The 23,967-nt window shown below is 37.5% G+C and overlaps 1 protein-coding gene across 19 annotated transcripts in view; it reads left to right on the top strand.

Moving 5' to 3' along the window:
• Window positions 1-23,967, top strand: part of DPYD (dihydropyrimidine dehydrogenase) — a 344,906-nt gene that overhangs the window by 278,630 nt on the left and 42,309 nt on the right. For 13 of the 19 annotated variants that reach the window (XM_071750810.1, XM_071750811.1, XM_071750816.1 and 10 more), the window contains 3 exons: window positions 2,806-2,948; window positions 4,107-4,166; window positions 20,409-20,588. In XM_071750810.1, coding sequence (XP_071606911.1) covers window positions 2,806-2,948; window positions 4,107-4,166; window positions 20,409-20,588 — 383 coding nt within the window. The remainder of the gene's footprint in view (window positions 1-2,805; window positions 2,949-4,106; window positions 4,167-20,408; window positions 20,589-23,967) is intronic. The other 6 variants (XM_071750824.1, XM_071750818.1, XM_071750813.1 and 3 more) reach the window with 1 other exon arrangement.

Below are 23,967 nucleotides of genomic sequence, written 5' to 3'. Positions count from 1 at the left end.
TTTTAATCTGGACAGTTGTTTCACCATTTTATTGTACAGTAGGATCTCTATCACAAGAAAATATAGTTGTATTCTAGTTCAGCAGCTTTATTACAGAAGGTGAAGCTTCTGTAATAAGCTTTCTGTTGATCAAGAAATTCATATGATAATGGCTGATATGCTTGTTCTGTATTCTGTAAACTAAAGAAAAAAAATGCTGGGATGAATGCTGACAGCCTGGTCGTTCCTCTGGTTGTCATTAGAGTCATTTATTTACTCTCATCAGAAGCAGTCCTGAAATGTTTTTAAATTCATTTGGATGAATTATAGATGAATGGAATACTTTTGCAACTGTACCGATTTATCACTAATTTTCTATTCACCAAGTGTAAGTAATAACTCGTATTATGAATATCAAGTGCAGCTAGTACTAAAAAATATCTGTGTTCCATAATAAGTTGTAAATCTCATTGCCATCTCTGCTAGACTTATCAAATCATATGCTTGATGTCTTTGGGCTGAATGAAGGCCTTTCTGATTACCTATTGTTCTGAAACCCAGATAAACTGTCATTATCTCCTTTGCTCTACTGACCATTGTGCAGAGACAAGCATTTAGGTGAGAAAGTGGCTAATTTAATCAGACTGAAGAAAGGAACAATATATTCTGGAAATATTTTCTTGTGGAATCTTTCCTACAAGGTATCATTAAGGTCAATGGTCTATAAGGCTTAAACCCTGACTGAAGGCAAGCTCCCCGAGATACATTGGGGTTAAAGGAATATAAACCTTCCTGCCTCAAGGCAGATGCCAGATTTTGACTGATGCAGATTGGGAAGAAATTTCCCTCTAACCATCTGATGTCTGAGTTACCAGCATCTGTATGCTTTCACTTTGCTGAAAAGTAACTACCTCATCACACTGAGATTCTGGAGTGGCTCTGTCGGTGCCTGAAAGCAATGTAGCAAGTCTGATGATTACCTGTACCCTCCATTTCAAACACTGAACATTTGCAGAATTTCATGTCTGTGTTTTTTATTAGGTTATTTTCAATAGTTTTGTCTGTAGAGTGTATGTCTTGGCATGGATACTCTCCAAAAGGCTTTATCAATAAATCCATGAGAGCAAACAGCATGGTTGCATTTATTTTATTTTTTTTTCCCATGTCAAATCTTTCCCTGAGACCGGACCATCAGTTCTGTTGTAATATTTGCTCTTTGGACACTAGCAGACATCCTTTTTCAGAGAATCATTCTGTTCTTTCCAAACATGTTATAATCAGTCTAACTTGAATGATGGCAAATTGTCAATAGAATCCTGTGGAAAGTTCCTCTCTAGCTCTGGCTCCTTTCTGTCATCTGTTCTGGTGTGACCTTAGATTCTTTAAAGCAATTTTGATGATATTTCTGAATTTTGTGAACTAGGCTCTGGTTTTCATCAAAAATACACAAATAGTGCATCTGGGATTAGGCTCTCCATTTATGCAAATGCAAGTTTATATGCTAAAAACATTATATATCAGTGTAATCTCTGTTACACTAGCAAGAAGGATTTCTGTAAAGTGTGTTAGCAGTCCTGATTGGAAACATAGGCATGGAAGAACATTCGGTGTGTCTGGCAGGTGGACAAGTCTGTCTGATCAGATAGTGAGTCTTGCTTTTTGCTGAGGTGCAGAGATCAGCTACTGAAGGAGGAGGTTTTGTACTGAGTATGTAATGAGACAGTGTCTGTCCTGTGGCAACAGAAGTTGTCATTGCCTGAGAAGATAATTTTGTGCTGAATCCAGAGCAGGTGTCAATAGAGACTTCTTAGGTGAGCTTTTGGTGTGAATGTGTTTAATACTGATGGGCCAGGGTGCCCTGTGAATTCAGTGTCACAGTTACAGTGACGGGCAGTGCTGTGCTGCAAAAGGCAATGTGAGCTGAAGACAGTGTATTTTTCATGGTTAAGACAAACCAAATTTCAGTTTTCTGTAATGGAAAATTACATTGAAAAAACAGCTTCTTGTCAAAGTGACAGTGCAGCTGTCCTATTTAAAGCAAAACATGACAAGTTTTGTGACCTAAACTTGGGTGGGATCATTCCCCTTATTGACCCTTCCATCTAGTCCAGGAATGTTTTACCTGATACACAAGCAAAGCTCTTTCTAGAGCCAGCACAATGTATTGAGACTTTAATCATAGTTCCTCTAAATATAGCAGCTTGCATTTTTTCACTCAACATCCAAATGAAAATGCAAGCTCCAGTCTTGGAAATACAACCATAAATGAATATACTTTATTCTTCTGAGCTTCTGACAATTGTGTTAATAGTTAAAAGCAGCTTGGTTAAAGGATTATCTGAATCTACAAACATTCGAAGGGGAAACCTTAAATTTATGAAAAGTCGTGAGCAGTACAAAGGCACATTTAAACAAAATTTTAGTCAGACATTTAAATGAGATTTTCCTACTTACTTGGACAACATTTGTATTCAAAAAACCAACCTTATTGTTTATGTAGAAACAAATCTCTGTCTACAGAGTATGGTGAAATACTTTCTGTCTTAGACATGGTTAGTCTTTCTTATGAACATCAGATAAAATGTTCAAGCCAGATTTGTAATTTTTGTCCAAATATTCCTGTGATTTTCTTCATTTCAGCCAAATTCATGATACTTTACAAATATTGATATTATTTAAACCCTACTTGGTGTCAATTTGTAAATGAAAGTGACCTCTGCATCTCAGAATCAGATCTTATTTCCTGGTGTTTTTACCATGAGGCTTCTGCAAATTATCTCAGGGTGTGGTATGATGTTGCTAACAAAATGTTCTGACTTTCTGTAGGAAATGCTATTAGGCCCATCGCCCTCCGTGCAGTGTCTGCCATAGCTCGTGCTCTCCCAGGATTTCCCATCTTAGCAACTGGAGGCATTGATTCTGCTGAAAGTGGGCTCCAGTTTCTGCACAGTGGAGCTTCTGTTTTGCAGGTATGGTTTTTTTCCTTGAAACATTAAAATTAAAATATCTGAAACTAAAACCATAATATATCTTTCTTGCAAACACCACTGTAGGGAAGGGTTTATACACTGAATTTTCATGGTTTTAGCTTCATGCTTCTTCCTGAGTAAGACATTCATTTCAGATGGAGGAAGAGTTGTAAAAGACTTTGGGTTTCACAATACCAATCCGGGAGAAGGCTAGCCATGAGTATGTTTCTTTTTCCCTCTGACTGATAGGATATAAACTCTGAACATATCTTTCTTGTCATACAAACAAGGTTGACACAGAGTTAAGCTTCAGCTATCAGTTCTTCCTTTATCTCAGTTTTTGTCTCCTGCAAAGAACCTTTTTGAGGGAAGAGAAATTTCAAAGAGTATCACTTTGGTCCCACTGGGAGTAACTTTTCTATCCTGGCATCTGTGTCCCTGATGTTTACTGAAACAGGAGGTTCAGAGCTGTACCTCCTGTTTATGGTGCTGACATTGCAGCCCATTGCATTGGAGTCAGGTGTTGGACTTTGTGCAGTAGTTGTGGCTGTTTGCATTGCCTGATGGGTTGTTTTGAGTTCCTGGCCAGACTGGCATGGTCAATTAGCTCCTGTTACAGAAGGAAGCCTTGTGGCCTGCTTTTGTGGGCTCCAGGAAACTGGCTGGAAAATCAGCCCTTTACCCACTCCACTAGGCATGACAGGGCACCATTGCAGCATGGTAGAATGTATGCTAAGGAGCAGGTGATGGTTACATTATATTATTCCTGTATATATTGTTACATTTGGGTAGGTACTCTTCCCCTTTTTCTGTAGTTCTAGTTATAGTCAACAGCATCTGTGGATATTGGCTTTGTGCCACTCCATGGGCTTGATGGAGTGGTGGAGTGGTTTCATTCCACAATTCACTTTGACATTGAAATAAGATTCAGTGGGACCATCCTTTCTGCACATCCATAGTGACTGCATAGGTTAGTAATTTTTTTACTATGTTTCAGAAAAAAAGAATAGGCCAACTTAATGTTTTAATGTTGTTGTATTTTTTTTTTAATGCACACCAAAGTTAGCATTTTTGGAATGTGAAATAGAAAGCTACTGATTTTTTATAGACCTAATATGGTCTTTGGATTTATGAATACTTTTTTTTTTTCATTTTTAGTTTCTCTTAGAATGCTTCAAATTCTTTTGCTGTGGAAAGGCAAAAGATCACTACACAATGGTCTGAGAGTTTCTTCCATGTAAATGCTAAGTAATAGAACAGATTATAGAGCAGCATTTGTCTACAAAAAAATAGAGTTGGCAAGAGAATGTTTCATGCTATAGATGCATTCTGTTTATTATTGCTAATAGAGCTGCCATTTTGATGGCTTTGTCTGTAACAATGTTACATGATCTGAAAAGCAGAGTGGAATGATTTTCTGTTCTGTATCTGCTGTATCTGTTTCTTGATTAAGGGATATTAATGTCATTTATGCAGTTTTCCTTTAGATAGACTGTAGCTGTTCGTTATTTTGTTACTTCTTTTCTTTTTTGTTGGTTTGCCCCCATGGCAATGGAAAATTCTGAAATAATGAAGACATCCCAGACAGTAGCCAAGAGAAAGAATATTTGATTTACAAAAACATTAATTAGTATTTTCTCTTTAGTCATAATTAAGTTCTCTGGAACTGACTACCAGAAATTATTTGGATCTATACTGGTCTTCTGCCTTTTACAGAACAACTTCTCTTTTCAACAGATTTTTTTTCCAGAGATGGTCACAAAACTCTTTGCTTCTTTCTTAGACTTCTTCAGTTGAACTTAAATCTTACCTCTAGAACTGATTTTAAACTCCTCTGGATCAAACCTATCCACTCAGTGGCCTATTTCTGTTTAACTAAAGTGGAGAATTCATTTAAACTAAGCTGAGATAAATGGATTCTAAAGCCACTGTGTAGGTAAGGATCTGAACTACTTCAATTAGATTTATTTAAAAATAAGCCTATATTAAACTTCATGCAAGCCTGTGAATAAATACTATATTCGTACTGGCAAAGTCAAATGGAAGGGAGAAGGAAACAAGTAATCTCTATAGACAGTCTTACAAGAAATACACTTAGGACTACACTGAAATCCTTATATATGCTGCTTAAGTAAGATACATTGTGATAGACAGAGAAAGGCAGCCTGATCTTCACAGGTCATCTCTGGAACCTAATTAGGATTATGAGAATCATTGCCATTGCTTTCCTGCCTAACAGGGTCATACAAACACCCAGCTAATATATCTTCCCCTGAATCCCAGTCTCTTTCTCACATCCTTGTTATCAAATGCACAAGGCATTCCTTCTTCAATAGTCAAAACCTCTGTTTCTTATCTCAGGTTCTGCTTTCTCAGTACCAAAATACAGAGAAAGTACAGAATTTCAAGATACATTCTTCCAATGCATGGACTCATTGCAAAAAGCCCTCACTTGTTTTTTGATTTTGCACTGAAAATGCTGAAACTTTTCAATCATGCTTCAGTTGATTCCATATTACTAAACATTTTGTAACATGCAAAAATTCATCAATACCTTTTCAGTACAGGCATGAAATTAAAAAAAGAAATAACAACTTTATGGTCACAGTCCTGCTCTCAGTGCATACCAAAATCTCCAGAAATGTCTAGCTGCATCTTTCTGAGGTACAGTGTACTACAGGTTTCCAGTGAAGCTGGAATAAAGTTGTTTGGTTTTTTGTTTTTTGTTTGTTTTTTTCTTTTTAATTTAAATAAGCTTTTTCAGAGCCCAAATTTATCAAAATAAGATGTATATAAGGTTTTTTGTGTCATTTCTTCATTATGTATGTGATTTACCATGTCACATTGATGGTTTGTTAAATTTTTCCAGGGCTTTGAAAGACACATAGATTTTTCAAAGTCATCTCACTGCAGGAAATTAGAAATTGAGACAATTATAGAAAATTCCAATGGAAAGGAAAAATGCATTATGGAAAAAGCATTAAAGGCATAAAAAATATTAAAGTAAAAATCACTTCACAGTAGCCTGTATGATTCAATTGTAGATCAATATTGTGTAGTTAATGCATTAGCGGTAGAGCATTAATTTGCAATTACCGCAGGTGATCTGATCCTCTGTGTTCTGTCCATTGACATAAATGACCTTTTGTTGAAAGAGACTCTGTAGTCATTATTTCTAGCAGATGTAATAAAAAGAAAGGTAGAACAAAGGGGCACTTTCTGAAGCATACTTGTTTCGTGGTAGTCTCTTCACATTATATTCTGGTATGGAATACTTTTGTTAATCTTGGTAGTTATTACAAGAATGTGGGTTCCTTTTAAAAAAAAATTTCATACAAAGTATGGAGATCCCATTTTGCTCCAATATGGATTGCTCTACGTGGCAACGATTTAAAATACCCCCATATAATGCTGTTTTCCATCAGGGCAGCCTGTAGCTTTGCCCCAAGCCCTGTGTCAGACCCAGCTTCACCTATCTCTGTCTTCCATTTGCCCTGAACAGGAGGATGTAGTACCTTGCAGTCCTGTTGTTGTAGCCACCATCTCTCAGGCAAGGGAATAAGGTGGGATACATCCCACCTATGAGATGGAGCTGCCATGATGCTGGATCTTCCCTGTGCCCTTCTGTCCTGCCCCATACCAGTTGTGTTTGAGGCCTCAGGGATCTGAGGAGGAACAAAGCCATTCTTGAAGTAGGACAGTCCATGATAGGAAAGCAATAACAATGTAATTTTTTTTTGCTCAGCAAGATATAATCTCCCTGCAACACAGAACACTGTTGTGTTTACAAGACTACATGTGGGGTTTGTAACATTTTTAAGGAGCGTGTTTGTTGGTACCTCTCTGGAGACAGAGTCTCTAGGGATTCAGTTCAGTTTGATTATTACTTTTCTTCAGCAGGCTTTTTACTGAAGTATTTAGCCGAGGGATTTTTATAACATCGGGATGGCCCTTTGTGTGTGAATAAACAAGCTTTTCCATCACAAAATAGTGAGACTTGAACTGTGAGAGAGCACTGGGTTTGTTTTGTACAAATATGAAATCCTGAGAGAAACAGGTATAAAATGTGTATACATTTATGCTATGGTATAATGGTATAAATGGGTATACATGGGTATGAAATGCCCTGGGTATCAGAATGCAGAAGCAAGGCTCTGAAAATATAATCACTGAAATGACAGGAAAAAAATATCATTTCATAAAAATCATGTGGTCTCCACCCCAGTGAAGTAAATGACTGCTGTAATCATTCATCATATTTTTCCCATTTTATTATGTTTTAAATTTTCATTAAGGTCCCTGATGCAATTTATCTATTATGTTTTCATATGTCTACTGAATTGCAAAGTAGAGACCTAGCCCTCCAGGCACTTAATTGGTGTTCCTTTAAGCCCATTTCAGGGTCTGTTAAAGTCACCAAAGTCACTGATGTTTGAGTTAAGTGAAGACTAAATAAGGCCAAACAGTTCTCATCCAGGAATTAGTGTTTATGCCACTTAATGGCATGGAGAGTGAAAAACTAAAAGACATTGAAATCCTGGGACTGAAGAGCAGGGCAGTGACAGAGTAAGCCCTTTGCTTTGTGGTTGCAGGTTAAGTTTACACTGATGACACTTGGAAAAAATTTATTTTTTCTTGCAATGAATAGCAATGATTCTGAACGCAGAAGAACAGCTCAGTCTTTGTTTGTGTCTGACCTCAGCTCTGTGCAAGGAGAAGGAAGTGGGTGCTGGGTGTATACAAGTCTTAAACAACCACAGAGTGCCACTGGGTGTGGCAGAGCAGGTTTCTCCTGCCTGGCCTGGCCAAATCCTTCTTCTGCCCCCATCCCATCCTTACACCATCAGATGGAGGGAACAGAGGCTGAAGGCTTTGCTTTGTGCCAGGCAGAGAGTGCTCCAGGCTGGATAAGCCTACAAATAGGCACACTTTGGCACCAGCTGGACACAATGAAGTTTCTGATGCAGGCTGTCACTTGAGGTAGGACAAAACCTTTCTGTACAAAGCTATCCATGATACAGAGAAGATAAAATGTGGGAGCTAATTCTTCTCTTGCCAATTAAATTGATGAGTGCAGAATAGATTGCTGGGCACAGTGGCAGGTCATCAAATTGATTCAAGGAATGGCTCTTTACATCCACCAGCAATTTTAAGAAAAAAAAAGATAACACTTAAGGCAAAATCTGTTTTCAGATCTAAGTTCTTTGACAGAGGCAAATGTAGTCTCATATAGAAATAGCAGTTTTAGCTCATATTCCCAAAGAAACTCAATATATGTTTGTCCTTTTGAGTACCCTCAGTTGCAGTTGAGCTTTGTGGCCATTTTCAATGAAATATGCCAGAATATAGAAGGTATTTTGCTAAAACAAATTATGAGAAAGCAAAGTCTGACAGAGGAGAGAGTGGATCTGCATTCCTTCACTGTATGCATGAGTGTGCTACAAGCTGACCTCTATTAGACCTCTGAGAATCCACATGGGACAGCACTGTCAGGACTGTGTCAGCCACAGGAAAGGCTTTAATTGGCAGTAACACCTTATTAGATGTCAGAGAACCCAACCACGAGGCACAGAGCTGCAGGAAGCCAGGTGTCATTAGTTCCATTCCTCACAAAGCTTAAAAAAAGTCTTCAATGGATGCAGAACTGAATGGAGTGGTGCTTCTCTGCAGAGCTGAAATTTGCAGTACCAGCAGAAACAAAAGAGAGAACAAAGTGCTGTTTGAACATGTCGGCATAAAATCAAAAGAAAAAGTAATGTGAAAGAGAGAGAAGAGTTGGGACATTCATACTCATGTGATCACTTCTGATAATCATTTGATTATTTTCTACTTCTTCCAGTGCTAATCACAGAAACTCAACCCGCTCTCAACTGTCTATATTTGCTAATGGAAAAAGTCATTAGATGTCTGCCACACTTGTTCCATTACAGATGCTTGGAATGGAAGTTGCTAATTGTTAGTGAGAATTTTCTGTGAGAATTCCTTTTAATGGAAATCAACATTTGTGAAACAAAAAAGCCTAGAAAGTTTTATTGGTTATAGTTGGAAAAAATCTATAATAGAACATGTTTCCGTTATTGATGTTTACTTTTATTATCTTGCTACGTGTAATGAAAAGTTGCAATATTCAAATCAGCAAATTGAAAAGTAACAGACTAAACTCTAAGTTACAGTGCCTTTTATTTTGTGTGATTTTGCAGTAACTTAACATTGTATTTGGAGCTTCTTAGGGGATTTATCTATTAGCTTTTCTTTATTTATGTTCATTTTATCAGCTAGTAAATGAGGTCTGTATAGATATGATTGTTATTTCATAAATTTCTAAGAATGAATTCAGGCTAATTTCTTAAGAATTATCATTTGTCATTCTTGTAATTGATTCTCATACAAAGTAGGTTAAACTATCACTGAATGGTAATAATTACTTAATAACAGTTAGGTCTCATTTGATCATCAGCTTAAATGCTGTCCTATACCAGTCAATCCCAGCCTCCCAGAAGATTTATTCTCTAATTTTATACCTGGGGACACTGTCCTGCTTCCCTGAGTCTGGTGACACAGGGACTCCAAGCTTTGAGTAGATTTGAAGAATAATTGCTTTGGCAACACACTATCATCATCTTTTCCAAGGGTCCACAATATTGCTTTGAATCAAATTTCCAAAACACAGTACAGCTGCACCTTTTTTTTCATGTGGATTCACACTACTTGTGTGGGTTAGTGCTTCCACTGTCTTATAGGAACAAGCACAGAGATGCCCTCCTTGTAGGTAAAACCATATGGTACGAACTGACACCAGATGAGTTTTGTTTAAAATTTCACAAAGTAAAAGCAACATGGAGATGACTCTTCAAAAAAGACTTACTTAAGTGTCAGAGAAATTGTGGGCTAGTTGTTTTACTTGGCTTAGGTTACTCTCAGATGTGAAGCTGCTGAAGAAAGTACCCCTTGTGACTGAAAATTGAATCTGAAAGTGTACCCAGCTCCTTGGTGGAGTTTGAAAATGTAAATAGAAGGAAAGATTAGCACAGTAGAAAATGCTGAGTTTCTTTCTTTCTTACTGCCATCTCTGGTAATTACTTAGGGAATTTCCTGTGTTTTGTTTTAAATTATACATATTGTGTCTGCAGGGGACTTGTCTTTGAAAACGAGAAAATGTAAAATATTCAGGATTACAAAGCTCTGAAGTTTTTCTTAGAAACAGCATTGGTCATAGAAAGAAAATATGCATGCACAATTTTTTTCTCTTTGCATTGTGGCAGCTCTGTTGATCTTTCAGTCAGAGGCTGTATCTGGCAGTGAAAAGAAGGAAGGGAGAGTAGGCAGGGGAGGAGGCTGTGCCATAGGAAAGGCACAATCCTGCTGCCCACACCCCCATGGGCTCTGTCTCCCCGCAGGGCTACCTGGAGTTTGGTGACCAATCTGGCAGTTTTCCCAGTGGCAGAAAAATCTTTTTTCTGCCCAGGCATGATGGACCAATGAGCCCTGATGTCTTTTTGAAGTTTTTTCCTGCTACAACGCAACCCCCCTGACACAGCTTGATCTGGTTGGCAATAGATCCTTTTATCTATGCGATTTGAATAAAAGAAACAAACAGAAACCCTTTTTCTGAAGCTGGCAGTACATTTAAGAAAGGGTTTAACATCCTTCAATATCTGAGTTTTGTCACCACTTTTCTTGCCAATATTTATTATTTGGCCAGAGTTAGGTTAAAAAAAATCCCCAAGAAAATGTGGAAGTGGGTTTTTATCTCAGACACGAAGGACTTGGAGGGTCAGAACTATTTTATACACATGAATCTCACTCTTCAATGGACACAGCAGCTGCTGCACAAACTCATACAGGCAAGCTGATAAAGGATGAAAGTAATTTTAGCTGAAATAAAATGTGAGAGTACAAGAAGGAAAGGCTCACAAAGATGAGGGGTTAATCACTGCGGGACTAAACTGAGGTTCCAAAATAGAAAAATTTCTTTCCTGTTGGATTTTTGAGAGCTTTCAAAATTCTGGTCACAGGAGGATGTTCCACAGAAGATGGTTCTCATTAGAGTTTATTGGAAACTTCTTTGAGGAAACTGTTTGCCATTGACAAATTTCATTTAATCAGACTAGATCTGGGTTTAAGTGCTGTCTGTGTCTGATCCAGTGTCCTGGAATGTAGAGCACTGAAGTTTAACCCAGATCAAATATGCATTCATGAAATCAAGTATTATCAATGATTAGGAAATAGTTATTCTGTAGCAGGGAAGTTTAAAGATGGCAAAAGTTCTCCAATTTAAACTGAAAATCAAAATTTGAAAAATGTCTGGAATTAACACATTTAAAGAAAAAATATTATTTGGGTGAATCAAATCTTTGTTTCAGTCATTTTGCAACATATTTTAGTTTTGATCTTTTCAGTCCAATTAACTTGGATTGCAAAACAGACATTTTCAAGTGAAGGTGTTGCATTCCATGTTGTAAATAGCACATATTAGTAATTCTGAAACTCTCTTCCACACATTTTTCAGAACACATTACTTTTCTGAAAAGCGTGCTTTCCTAGAACCACCCTCACTTCTGAAAAATATGCCTTTCAAAAAATGGAATGGCAGACCAGCTCCAGTCCAGACAGGATGGTTTATCTGTTGGTTAGCTCTCAGAAAACAAAATCTTAAGACCACTGCTAACTTCTGACTAAATATGCTATGTTACTTGATGACTTCTAGCATGAAACCACCAGATCTGAGAGATTTGAACCAGCCCTTTAGAAATATCTTTAGAGGAGCTGGAGGATACAGTTCATGGAAATGGATTGAGTAAATCTAGGTGTATCTGGCACAACTACTGATGCTATACCAGCAGTTGCAGAACCTCTGGGAGAGCAAGGATTTAATTTTCCACAGAAGTACTTATAAGAGAGAGGTGAAACCTTTGGGTGTTAGTAAATGAAATATGAAGTGATATTCAACATACATTTAAAGATAGTTGTAGAACCTCTATATGTTATTGGACTGTTCACACAGGGGAGTTAGCCCATCTGCTTTTAAAGATAGATATCTTTCATTTTGTAGACCTACACTCCAATGATATAATTTACTATAGATGGCTGATTATGAGGCTGTTTCCCACACTCCTTAATACTCAAGGCATGTGGAATCATATTTGTTTTCTTAGGAGAGCTGATCTGTTGTCACCGTGTGTGCCCACCTGCTGCATAAAGGTCCACTTTGTAGTCCAAGAACTGGCAGAATGCTTTAGTGAGATAAGGAAATACAACCATTCCTCTAGGAGTGGTTCACAGGGGAAAAAGCCAGTTACCTCAGGGAACCTTCTCAATATTCTTGATGTCTTCTGAATTTTGCCTCTCAAAGACATAGGATACAAAATTGCATCATTTGGGGTCCTCTATTTTCTCAGTCCCAAACAGCCAGTTTAGCTATTTAGATCAAAGATACATTAACTGGTAGAGAAGAACTTAAGGGAGGAAAAATGCATTTGAGTATCATAGGAATTAATGCATTAGATAACATTCCTAAGGGACACCTTACAATGCTCTTATCCCCTGCTGTGCCCTGGTCTGAGGAGTGGCTAATGGATTCTAGAGTTTTTTCTCTTCCGTCACAGTTGCCCAGAGTTGCTGGAGTGCAGTACACAAGCAAGGTCTGTCTTTCATCCTCAAAAATGAGGTACTTTGTGGTCTCTATGCCAGCAAGAGTAACCATTACCTTGGTGCTGGAGAGGCTTTTCATTACATCCCTTCTCAGGAGACTGCTGTGGCTTCAGCACAAGCCGTGTGGCCCTTCTGACTGTGCTGGTACCACATGCTCATTTCCTTACCTGCAGTTCCTGCCTCTATGCTCCCTAAATATCATCTCAGCTCTGCTCAGCACCATGTCAGCATTATGTTGTCCTATCGTAGATAGGATCCAAGCTGTATAGGAGACAGAGCTTTTATCCTGCAAGCTTGTCTTTTATGTGCTGGAGATTTTCTTCTTTTAACTCATTTTGAGCTCCATTACCTACTGACATTAGCCTGTACTTCTGAATAAAGTAACACTTTACCTCAAGCTGGTCTGATGAACACACTTGAGGTAAAACAAAATAACTGAAATACTTCATTACTGACCCGCACATGACATCAGACCATCCAGTAATTTTTTTTTTTCCTATATAAGTTTCTTAAGCCTTGTGTGAATGGTTGCCTACTCTTCAGAGGCTTGAGTTGTTAGCATCTTTGAATCTTTGTTCTCTATGTTGCCCTTTAATTGTCACTAATAAGCTCTTAGCTCAGTAGGACTTCAAGTCCAGGACTCAGAAAAAAAGTTATGTGGGTTTTCTCCCACAATTCAGAAAATTCCTAGATGTAATATTTGAGTACTTCAACTTGCTTTCTGAAAGCCATACTAGACTTTGGAAAAAATAGCAGATCATTAGTTCATGTATATTAGGCCAATTCTGATGTTTTAAAAAGACTATCAGCTATCATCCAAATCATTTTTGCATATCGATCCAGTATCTGAAGCCTTGTTAAGTAACATCCCATCTGCTAACCTATATTTCTAGAGTCCTTTAAACAGGTAATGCAAATGTAACAAATTATTCCATCTGTACTGTATCAATATATGGGAAACTTTTTCTTACTTGCAAATTTGTTCTTCAAAACAAAAAATCTCATTTTTTTCCAGAGAGTGCACCACGTTGATAATCCACTTTCCGAAATGTTCTTAATCCTACAACACTCTAACAAAAGTAATAATTGCTAATAGAAAGAATGATTTAGGCTACATTAAATAGGTTCTGCTAAGTCTGTGTTCAACGAGACATGAAGAGAAGGAACCATTGTTACACTGACAGCCTTGCCATAGACATTGGAATCTTGAAGATTCCAAGTACAGAAACCCTTCTCAAAGGAGACCAGATTTATGTGCTAACTCTCATATCACAGCTCTTACTGCATTATTATCAGTACTGACAACCAGTGCTGTGTATACTGCTCCTTGCTTTGTAGATCTGGGCAGCCCTTGGGATTATACTGGGGCTAAAACACATACATTTTATTTCCATAGGCAATAGTTATGCAACGTATAGATTGCATGACCCAGAAAGTTCTCTCTTTTGTTGAGTCAACTTTTGCTAGCTGCTTTTGTGAATAAACTTTAAATTCTGTGAATGCTTACCCAGATTATAATCGTGCTCTTGCCCACTATGATAACATTAATTTTCTTAAGGCTGTTGATTCATATAGATACCCAGATGGGCAAAAATAGAATCCTTCCTGAAGCACCATGCATTCATTTAGAGCCTTAGTCTTTTTCCACCAGAATCTTAATCAATAGACACTAATCAAAAAAGCAGTAGCCTCAAGTATACATTGAAAAACAGCTTAGAGTCATTCATAAATGTTTCTCTAACAATAATGTGGATTTATGTCTTCAATACATATTAGGAAGAATTTTTAAGAGAGAAAGAAAGTTTCTAAAAAGGATGATAAATAATGCTAAAATAGACAATATATTCTAATATAAAATCAAAACAGGAAATCTTTTACATACTATTTGGGTATATCAGTAAAAAATATTTCAAAGGAAGTCAACCAAATTAATGGAAAAGCCAAATTGTTAAACCATTGTAAAATCTGTCACAGGTATTCCAGAGGAATAATAGTTGTTTATCCCCTTGCTATGGTAAAAATATTAGAATCTGTGAAGTCACAGGCCAGTTTCCTAATCGGATGGCATTTTGAGAGCTATTTTACTTAGAGATACTATGCATTTTAGAACCAAAGCTGAAATAAATCTCTGTCTTCTGGGGAGGTAAGATGGCATTCTGCTAAATGCTAAAATTTTATCATTTGAAGGGAAAAATGAAAGCAAAAAGAAAGCAGCCAGCAAAACCTAAGAATATGAAAGCATTTGAGATCTCAGAAGGAGTTTAAATCAATGCACTGCCACAGTTACAGCACAGATGAAAGATCCTGCTGTCTCAATTGCCAGGAAGCTACTTAGAAACTCTCACTTTGATTTTTTTCTTTTTTTTTTTTTTTTTTTTTTTTTTGGTAGTCCGTTACATTACCGCTAAATGCAATATATGGGAACATCAATGCTTTGATGTTTTATAGCAACAACAAATGGAAACTAATATGGTAGAACAACAGCCAAGCTATGTGATTTGCGTTTGTATATACAAATATATAACCATCAATCTTCTTAATTCTAGACCATGTATCACTGCCACCCATCTGCTTCCTTACTGTTACTTCTGTCATCATAAAAATGTCAATTATTTTACACCCATATTCTGAAGAGAGAAGTGTATATTTTGGAGGGGTGTAAAAAATGATATTTTGTTTTCTGAGCTAATGTCTCCTGCCACAAATCCATCACTGGCAAAGGACTTCAGTGTGCTTTGAGACAATTTTGAATAGTAGCACAACTGCTGCCAGACATTCAGATCTGGTCACACCAAGAATATTTACACTTCATGCAAAGGAACACATTATTAAAAAGGCTTGATTCTCTGACCTGCTAAGCCCTTTTGCAGAGAATTAGCAGTATATGAGATTATAGACATACTACTGCTTGTTAGTTGAAAATAATTTAGGGAAGAACTGATACAAACATGTCTACATCTGCATCCTCTCTGCCACTTCAGCAGAAATCCCTGCTATTGGTAGATTAGAACAGAAAGAATGCATGTGGGGACTGGTGTCCTTTTTCCTTTTTGTCCATAAATAAAACTGAAGGTTGTGGGATAAGAGAGAGAGTGGACAGAGTAATACCTGAACAGGATTTCATTGTTTCCTCTTTCTAGTGTTTCAGGAAATATTTTCTCCTTCTCAGGAACCCCCATTGGGAATATGTAAGGACAACACTGAACAGGAATTGCTTTAGTGGGTGATCTGACTCATGACACTTTGTCCAGGTTCTGCATGGATGGCACAGGTCTTCTAAATGGTCCCCCAGGATATGCCACAGTTCAGACAGGCACCACTTCCATTTTTGTAGATAGAAAAGCAACAAGAAAATGCAATGTCTGGGTACTTTCTCCCTTGCTTCTAGAAAAATAGACTATGAACAAAACCTAAAAAAGGTCTTACACAGATGTAGCTCAGTAAATGGTGCAGGGTATTTGTCTCAGTAAAGACTTCAGAAATCAGCTTCTCTTCGTTGTGTAATTCTTCTGCTAAAAGCAAAGGCATTTACAATTTTTTTACAACAGTTTTATAGATGATGTGGTAGTACCTGTCACTAATAATGAACTTTCACTTCAAAACATGTAAATTAAAAGTTTCAGGTTGGTGTGAATGATTAATAGCAACCATGTAACCTGTACAATTCTTTTTACACAATAGTAATCTCCTGACAATTTCTCCATTTCCTCTAGTAAGATGTGCAATGGCTCTAGATTCTTTGACAAAGTTAGATTCGGTATTTGTGTTTATTTAATAATAGGGCAGACAGATAATTTCTTATGCAAGGCATCAGCACGCTTCTCCCATCATTGCATTTTGCAAAACAGTTTTACTTAGAACTTCAGACTGTGATTCGTTTTGCATCCCCATTCCCCAGTGAGATCATTTGGTGTATGTTTGATTTACCAGCAGCAAAGCAGGCATGGCAGCTTTTAGTATCTCAGACATGTCTCATACTGAACAGTTGTAGATTTCATAACACGGAGAGCACACTTTCATTGATCATGCATAACATGTTGACCTGCTTGTCTCTTTTGGGAAGTAAGGGGCAATCATTGGAGTCTGGATATGTGTGAAAGGGGAGAAGGTCAGGTGTTAAAAATGAAATTTTAGCAATCCTACTGCCAAGGCAGAGCCAGGCAATGCAGTAAAACCAAGCTTGTGCAAAATTATCTCCCTGAATATTAGTGCAATGTAAGTAATATACATTACCTTTTTAAGCAGGAAAAAAATGTAGCACCTTTCTCTTCTAGCCCAAGTTCTAGTCCAAAACTAGAGACAAACACAAGCAGGACAGCAGAACAGCACTTGTCAGCAGCTAACAGCTTCATTGTGATCTGAGCTTGCAACTTCATTGCCATCTGGACCTCCCTGTGACCCACAATTTGGTCACAGGGCCTGTCTCAAATCTCCCAAGGAAGAGAAAGCTACATTCTGCCTAAATGTTTAAGGTGAAAGCGGGGATCAGAGAACTGTTCAATGTTAATTTACTCATAAAACAGATTCACTTGGATTATTTAGGATCAATAGATGTTAAACATGTGCCATCTCTGCCATGGGAAGTCCCAGCGCTACTGCTTATATAGTGAGCAACTCATCCACACTTTATCCATTTCTTATACTTGTCCATAAGCAGCCTCTGTTAGCCACAGAACACAGACTGCTGCTCTGGCACAATGTGACTGTGTGTATGCCCTCAGTTGTGAAGCTACAATTTTGTTCAGGCTTTTGCTTCAGGGCCTAAAGTGAAGCACCCTTTGCTGTTTGCTTGATAAAAGCAGGATGCTGAGGAGAGGAGAGGTGCTGAGCAGCTTCATGCTGCTGCCCCAATTGGTGTGCAAGGCACAGAACACAGATATCACACTGGCATCCTGCTCACCTTTATCGCCTGCTGATGCAGCTTAATATAACATAAAGTGAGAGATGGCAGTAACCAAAAGGTTCAGTTTTAAATATTGCCATAGCTGGACTGCTCTTCCTGCTCTTCACACCTGTAAAATAAGATACCAGCAGAAGAGGGGGCTCACGGTTTTGCTCTGCAAGGGAGGGGAAGCCTTCCTGTTCCCAGTGCAAGCAGCAGGAGCGAGGCAAGGGCTTTAATGATGTGTGGAGATGGGTCAGTTCAGTTCTTCTGTGATTTTTCCGGGTGCATGAGTTTGAGTCTCACCTGGTCTATTGCTCTACCACTTCTCTTGTTCTGAAAAGAGAGCACAGTGTCATTTAAACTGGTGATTCAAAGGCAGCCAGGTATGATGCTAAAAACCTCTCTCTGTGGTGTAGAAATTGTCATGGCTGATGGGTCAGGGTGACCTTTTATCTTGACTTTGTTCACCACCTTTTAAAATGCAGCAAAGGCTTCTACATTGATTCATAGGAGATAGCTGAAGCCTAAAACACAAATCTCATCATCTGATGTGTGCATCATAAGAAATTTCAAAGCTCAGAATGTTTTGGAACTTGCTAAAAACATGGCAAAGCTATTTCTGTTGGTTTTGTATGTGTTAATGTTTGAATTTCTCTTGTTCTAGGAAAGACTCAGACACAAGCACTTGCTTTCGTCACAGTGAAATTAGTGAAAGCATGTGTTCAATTAATTATCTGCACCATTGGGCACCACAGTCATAAGGCTTCTACAGAAGAGGAGGATTGTCTGAAAACACTTGCTAATTCTGTGTCTAAGTCTTTCCGTTTCGGATAACGCTTTTTCTTTAGTGCAAAGATTTAATTTTTCTTTAAAAATTGCATCTTGCATTTGGTTCTGGAACTTACGTGACTTTCCAAGGAAGGCAAACAGTACACTCAACACAGACTCACAGTGATCAAATGTTAGCTCTTGGTGTGATATTATCTTCTGCACATTTTATATTAGTGTAATATGTTACACTGCACCACAAGATGGAAAACAGTAAAAGCCTCATTATTTATAAGATTACAGGTATCCTCCAGTGTATCTTGTGTGTATTCATCCTGTCAAAATATTTCAGGATAAAGAAAGTGTTACCCATGCACTAAAAAACATAAGAAAAAAAAAGAGAGAGAATCCCTTGGTGAACAAAAGATTTAAATAAGCATCAGTAGAGTTTTGCAGTTAAACCTGTACAGGAAATTATTATGATGTTCTCTATAATTGCTCTAGAAAAAAAACAGTCTTGAAGCTTATGGTAGGGGTGGCAGACCTAGTTAATGCCCACGCTGTTTCTCCAGAGAAACAGATTTTGTGTAATGTGAATGTGCTGCATAGAAAATGTTCTTGTGCTTAGTTTATAGATGGCTCTTATTTTTTCCCTTATACAGCTGTAGTCTATTATATTTGATGTGATGGGTACCTGTCCTTAGAATTACAAATTGTATTATCACTTCTGAAAATGTGAAAAACAATTATATATTTCCTGTATTTCTAAGTGTCAATGTCAACTGTGATCCAAGGTGTGTTTTCCTTTTCAAGGAGTGTGGATGAATTTTTGCACATGCACACATTCATGTTCTAAAATAGGTGGCAGTTTCATTGTTGTGTTCATTATGTGTGTCTGTAAGTGTAGGTATCAGCAGGAGTATTTCTTTTAGCTTTTAGAATAAAAGCTGAATCAGAGGCTGAAAACACTGGCATATCTGGAATATCAGAGCTTTTACAGGGACTGACAATTAATTATAGTCATCCAATCCTGCACCTCATCACTGATGGATGATTATAGTTTAGTTAGTGAGAAGATGTTCTGAGAAGAGTCAGAATTTTTTATTCACTTGTTAGGTTGGGGATCTCTCTGCATTTTAATTTGCATATTCATAAAGTGGTTCAGAAGAATCCCTGTAAATGGTCAGACTGTTCTCTGCTGTGAGCCGTTTTGTGTTTACATGTTACAGGGAATCATTGTTTCACGTATATATGTATATATAATTAAAGTTTAATTAATGAGAAGTTGTTCTTCTAAACTATCTAAAATCAAGTGGCCTGACCTCCTAGTACCACTGGATGGCAAATGGTGATTAGCAGAATGAGACCATTCTGTTCTCTATCTGGAAGTGCTCACACCATACTAACAGGCTTGTTCAGTGGGTGCTGTTTGCTGAGACACTTCTGTTGGAGCCAGAATCTTCTCAGGGAAATCAAGTGAAAAGACAAGAGGCTATGGACACAAACTGAAACAGAAATTCCATTTAATATAAGAAGAAGCCACAAGGGAGATTAAATACTGGACCAAGTTCCCTGGAGAGGTTCCCTATAGTTGTCTTTAAAGATATTCAAACCTTGACAGAGGTCTTGAGTTGCCTCCTCTATTAAGGCTTCTCTGAGCTGGGAGGTTGGATAAGACACTCTCTAGAGATGTCTTGCAACATCATCAAGTTCATGGTTCTGTGATTTCTTTAACTGTGACTAAACTAGAGATGTCTGTGACTCCTGAACAGAGCAAGCTGGGGAATGCCACTGGCTGTCTACAGGCAAAGGTCTGAGTGTAGCTGGTGGCTTGGCAGTGTGCCTGCATGCTAAGCATCAGTGCCACAGAAGGCACACTTGGGTCTGGGTGTGCAAGCTTACTTCTAAACAGATCTAGTCTAAGGGCTGTCATTAGGAAACCTAGGCATAACTAATGTTATTAAGGTGGTTTTTTTTTCCTAAACTGCAGTGGTGGTATAAGAACACAAGATTAAACAGCCAATATCCTGAATTCTCATAGTTCTTTCCCAGTGAAGTTGTAGGAAGAGTCATCTGATATTGAGTAAGTTTAAAGAGCTTGTTAATTTCATATACTCCTCTGCCAGGATGTTACTGATAACTGACTTATTTTCTAGGTATGCAGTGCAATCCAGAATCAAGATTTCACTGTAATAGATGACTACTGCACTGGACTGCAAGCTCTTCTTTACCTGAAAAGCATTGAGGAACTTGAAGACTGGAGTGGTCAGAGTCCTGCAACTGTGTGCCATCAGAAAGGAAAACTAGTACCTAGGATTGCTGATCTGGTGGGCAAGGTATGTTGTTTCACTGCCATTGCTGTGTAATGACACTCTGTTTTTTAATGTAATTCCATCCATGATCATTGCATGTAGTTTCTGCTACTTACCTTGGTTAACCACTGCTGCTGTCACAATTAAGTCACCAAGTCTTTTTCTTTCTTAGTATTAACAAATATCTGAATTCTGCTTAAAGAAACTTGAAATTACTTGATATAGGATAGCATTTTTACATAAATGTGATCATTTCATTGAATACATCATGTCTTTAAAAAGATGTAGGATAAAAAATTACAAATGCATTTGAACAAGTTCTGGAACTGCTTATTTTAGTGAAACTCAACTCAATTCAGATCAATACTAATAATGACACCAGAGGTTCTTGGCTGTTCCAGCCAGGGTGCAACATTCAGGAGACATGAAAGCCCCATGGCACTTGGCCTCATCAGCTGAGAGAGCTTGTGACAAACCATCGGTGAGTTGGAACACTGGACCAAGTAAGAGTGTTTCTTCAATCATCATACTTGAGCATCTCATGGTCTTTTGAGTGTGCTGACTCCCAAACCCTCTGCAAAGCAGGAAAGTTACAGCTGAGGAACAGTAACACTTAATAATTTAATAGATTCTGCAACATCTTCTAAACCTAGAAACTCTGTGGTGGAATAGGAATTTAAACTATGGTCTCTCTGAAATCCTAATCTCTGGACTGTCTTTCCCCTCTGCTCTAATAGTTCTTTGCTACAATAGCATCTCTGGAGATTTTGGCCAGATGCAGTGGGCTGCAGCTGCCCCAGCTCTGCCAAGAGCACTGGAGCACTGGATGATTCATGCTGAGAAGCAGGGAGGTGTAACTGGCTTCCTAGGGATGCCCCCTGCCTACTGCTCTAAGCAAAATACCTGCACAGCAGGGAGGCTGAACTTTTGTTTCTGGTTACTAGGGGGGATCACTTTGAAGACTACTTCAGTTATACATCATGCCAATTGATTATCCTTCCAAAAATCTGATATAACACTGTTGTGAAAGTTGTTAAAAGTAAAGAATTACAAAAGAATAGGATTTAAAGTGTCAAATGCCTCCAAATCTCTGCTTATCATTGCTGATGACTGGAGTTGGATTTAGCAGGAGATTAGAGACTCCTATATTGTTGTTCTCTGTGGAGCTCTGAAAATTATAATATTACCTTCCAGGAGAAAAGACAATCCTATTCCTAAAGCTCCGGATAATACGCTGCTTAAAAATAAAACAAGATATAAGCAGTTTCATTTTCATCTGCTTATGTTAAGCAGTTAAACCAGGCTCAAGGGGTTCTATCTAAACTTCCTTTAGCACCTCTAGAAACACACAAAGCATTTCCAACTCATGTAACTGAGATTTGTAGTTCTTCTTTAAAGCTGCATTCAGTGTTCTCTTTGTATTACCTTTGTATTTTACTAAACAGACAACCATTGTCAAAAGTGTTTCTCGTGTCCTTTTGAATGGGAAAAAAATTATAATTCTTAGTCTTTTCCACTTGTCACTACATCAGTAATTAACTTTAAAAAGGTATTGTGAAAAGAAGCTTTAAGGAAGCATTTAATAATTAAAGGAATCTTAACTCAAAGCAGGTCACATGAAAAAGAATGAAAAACAAAGCACTATGTAATCCTGGCTGGCTGGTTCTGTTAGACATTTAAAAGGAAAAAGGCATACAGAACATAATTGATTATGTATTTGATTGCCCTTAGCACTGAGTTATATCATTGGATCATTGCTACTAAATAATAACATATAAAGGTAACCAGACTGCATCACTGAGAACGTAGTGATGTATTTTGGGCATAAACTCAGGATGGCTCTTTGTCCAGGAATGAACATTCAAGGGAGAAGGAAGGAAAATAATACAACGTGGGTAAAAGGAAATACCATGATAAATGATCCTACTAGGGGCAATCAAATACAAAGGCTTGATATCATTAATATTTATAATATCATAATTAGCAAGACTGTGCCTAAGCAGTGTTATTAGTGTAACTAATTATGTTATCATAAACTATGTTTGCAGTATTATAGGAATCAGTATTCTTACCTTCATAAATTATTATCAATATTGGATTTCATGTACTTGTGCCTAGTAAATTTAGTTAAGTACTGTAGTTTCATCTAGATTCAAATACAAGTATGTAGATTACCCAGCAGCAGGGCATAATGCATAATTCTGATTTTTTTTTCTAAAACAAATTCACTAGAAAGTGAGTTCCTTCTGTCTGTTTGGAAAAGAGAAGATAGCCTGTTACTGTGATGGATATGTTCTCATCAGTAAAACCAATGTGTAGGAATGTATATGTTATACATGGAGTAAAATGTGACACTCAAAATCGTGTGTTAGAATTTTAAAAACTTAGAAGGAGCTGTCCAAGTTTGTATTAGTATTATTGTGGGATGAAATGAAGTTTCTTCAGTAGGATCCTGTGAGACACTAAACAGCCTTTTCATTAAAAAAAAAAAAGAAGTTGCTAATTTTGCTATGTTGTATTTTGTGTGCAGTAAATGTAAAAAATTAAAGGAATCATCCATCAATTTGTTACAAAATTCCTATTAATTTTTTTATAGAATCATGGGGATAAGAAATTCAGGCAATTGACAATTTAATGAGAAGGATCTGAGGGACAAGAATTATTTTTGACAGCACCAAGAACCACTTGCCTTCTGATTGTATACAAATTCATTGAGTCTCTCCCAGTTTTGAATATATTACAGATTTAGGACTGGTGCTATTCCCAGCTCAGTTTGTCTTAATACTATCTATTCCGATTCACAGCAAGATTGAATGTTAATATCAATATTTTTATATAATAGTGGACTATTCTTTTGATAATTTATATTTATATAACAGATGTTGAGTACAGAGTGTTGCCACAGGAGAGTGATATGGTACTATTTTGGTTTGAAATATCATAGTATTAGATGACCAGAGTAAACTAAAAGATAAACACTTTTTTCTAAGTGGTACTTGGGACATCAAGCTGAAGCTGTCTTGCCATGTGGACACCAGGTCAATGACAAACTGAACAGCTATCATCCTCAGTTGATACCATTTCATTCCTAAACAGAAAGAATACTAAAAATACTGTGCTGACTGATTTAATATGATAAGCATTTAATGGCAAACATATCAACTTTTGACTGAAAAACAGAATCATGTTGATTAGTACCTGCTAATGCTTCTATATTAGTGAAACAAATACTTTCATTTGATAATGCATAGTCCTTAACATGTGAGAAGCATCATAGCACTGGCAAATACTTTGGAAACTTCAATGTTATTTTTATGTTTTTCACTGCAGCAGAATGTACTTTGTGGTTTATAGACCCTAAATTTATCATCTGAGGCAGCTAGAGGATATTTTCTGACAGTCT

Source organism: Heliangelus exortis, chromosome 8 (genome assembly GCF_036169615.1).
Source record: "Heliangelus exortis chromosome 8, bHelExo1.hap1, whole genome shotgun sequence".
Classification (NCBI taxonomy): Eukaryota; Metazoa; Chordata; class Aves; order Apodiformes; family Trochilidae; genus Heliangelus; species Heliangelus exortis.
Note: the sequence above shows the minus strand (reverse complement) of the source record. Positions and strands in the feature narration are given on the sequence as shown.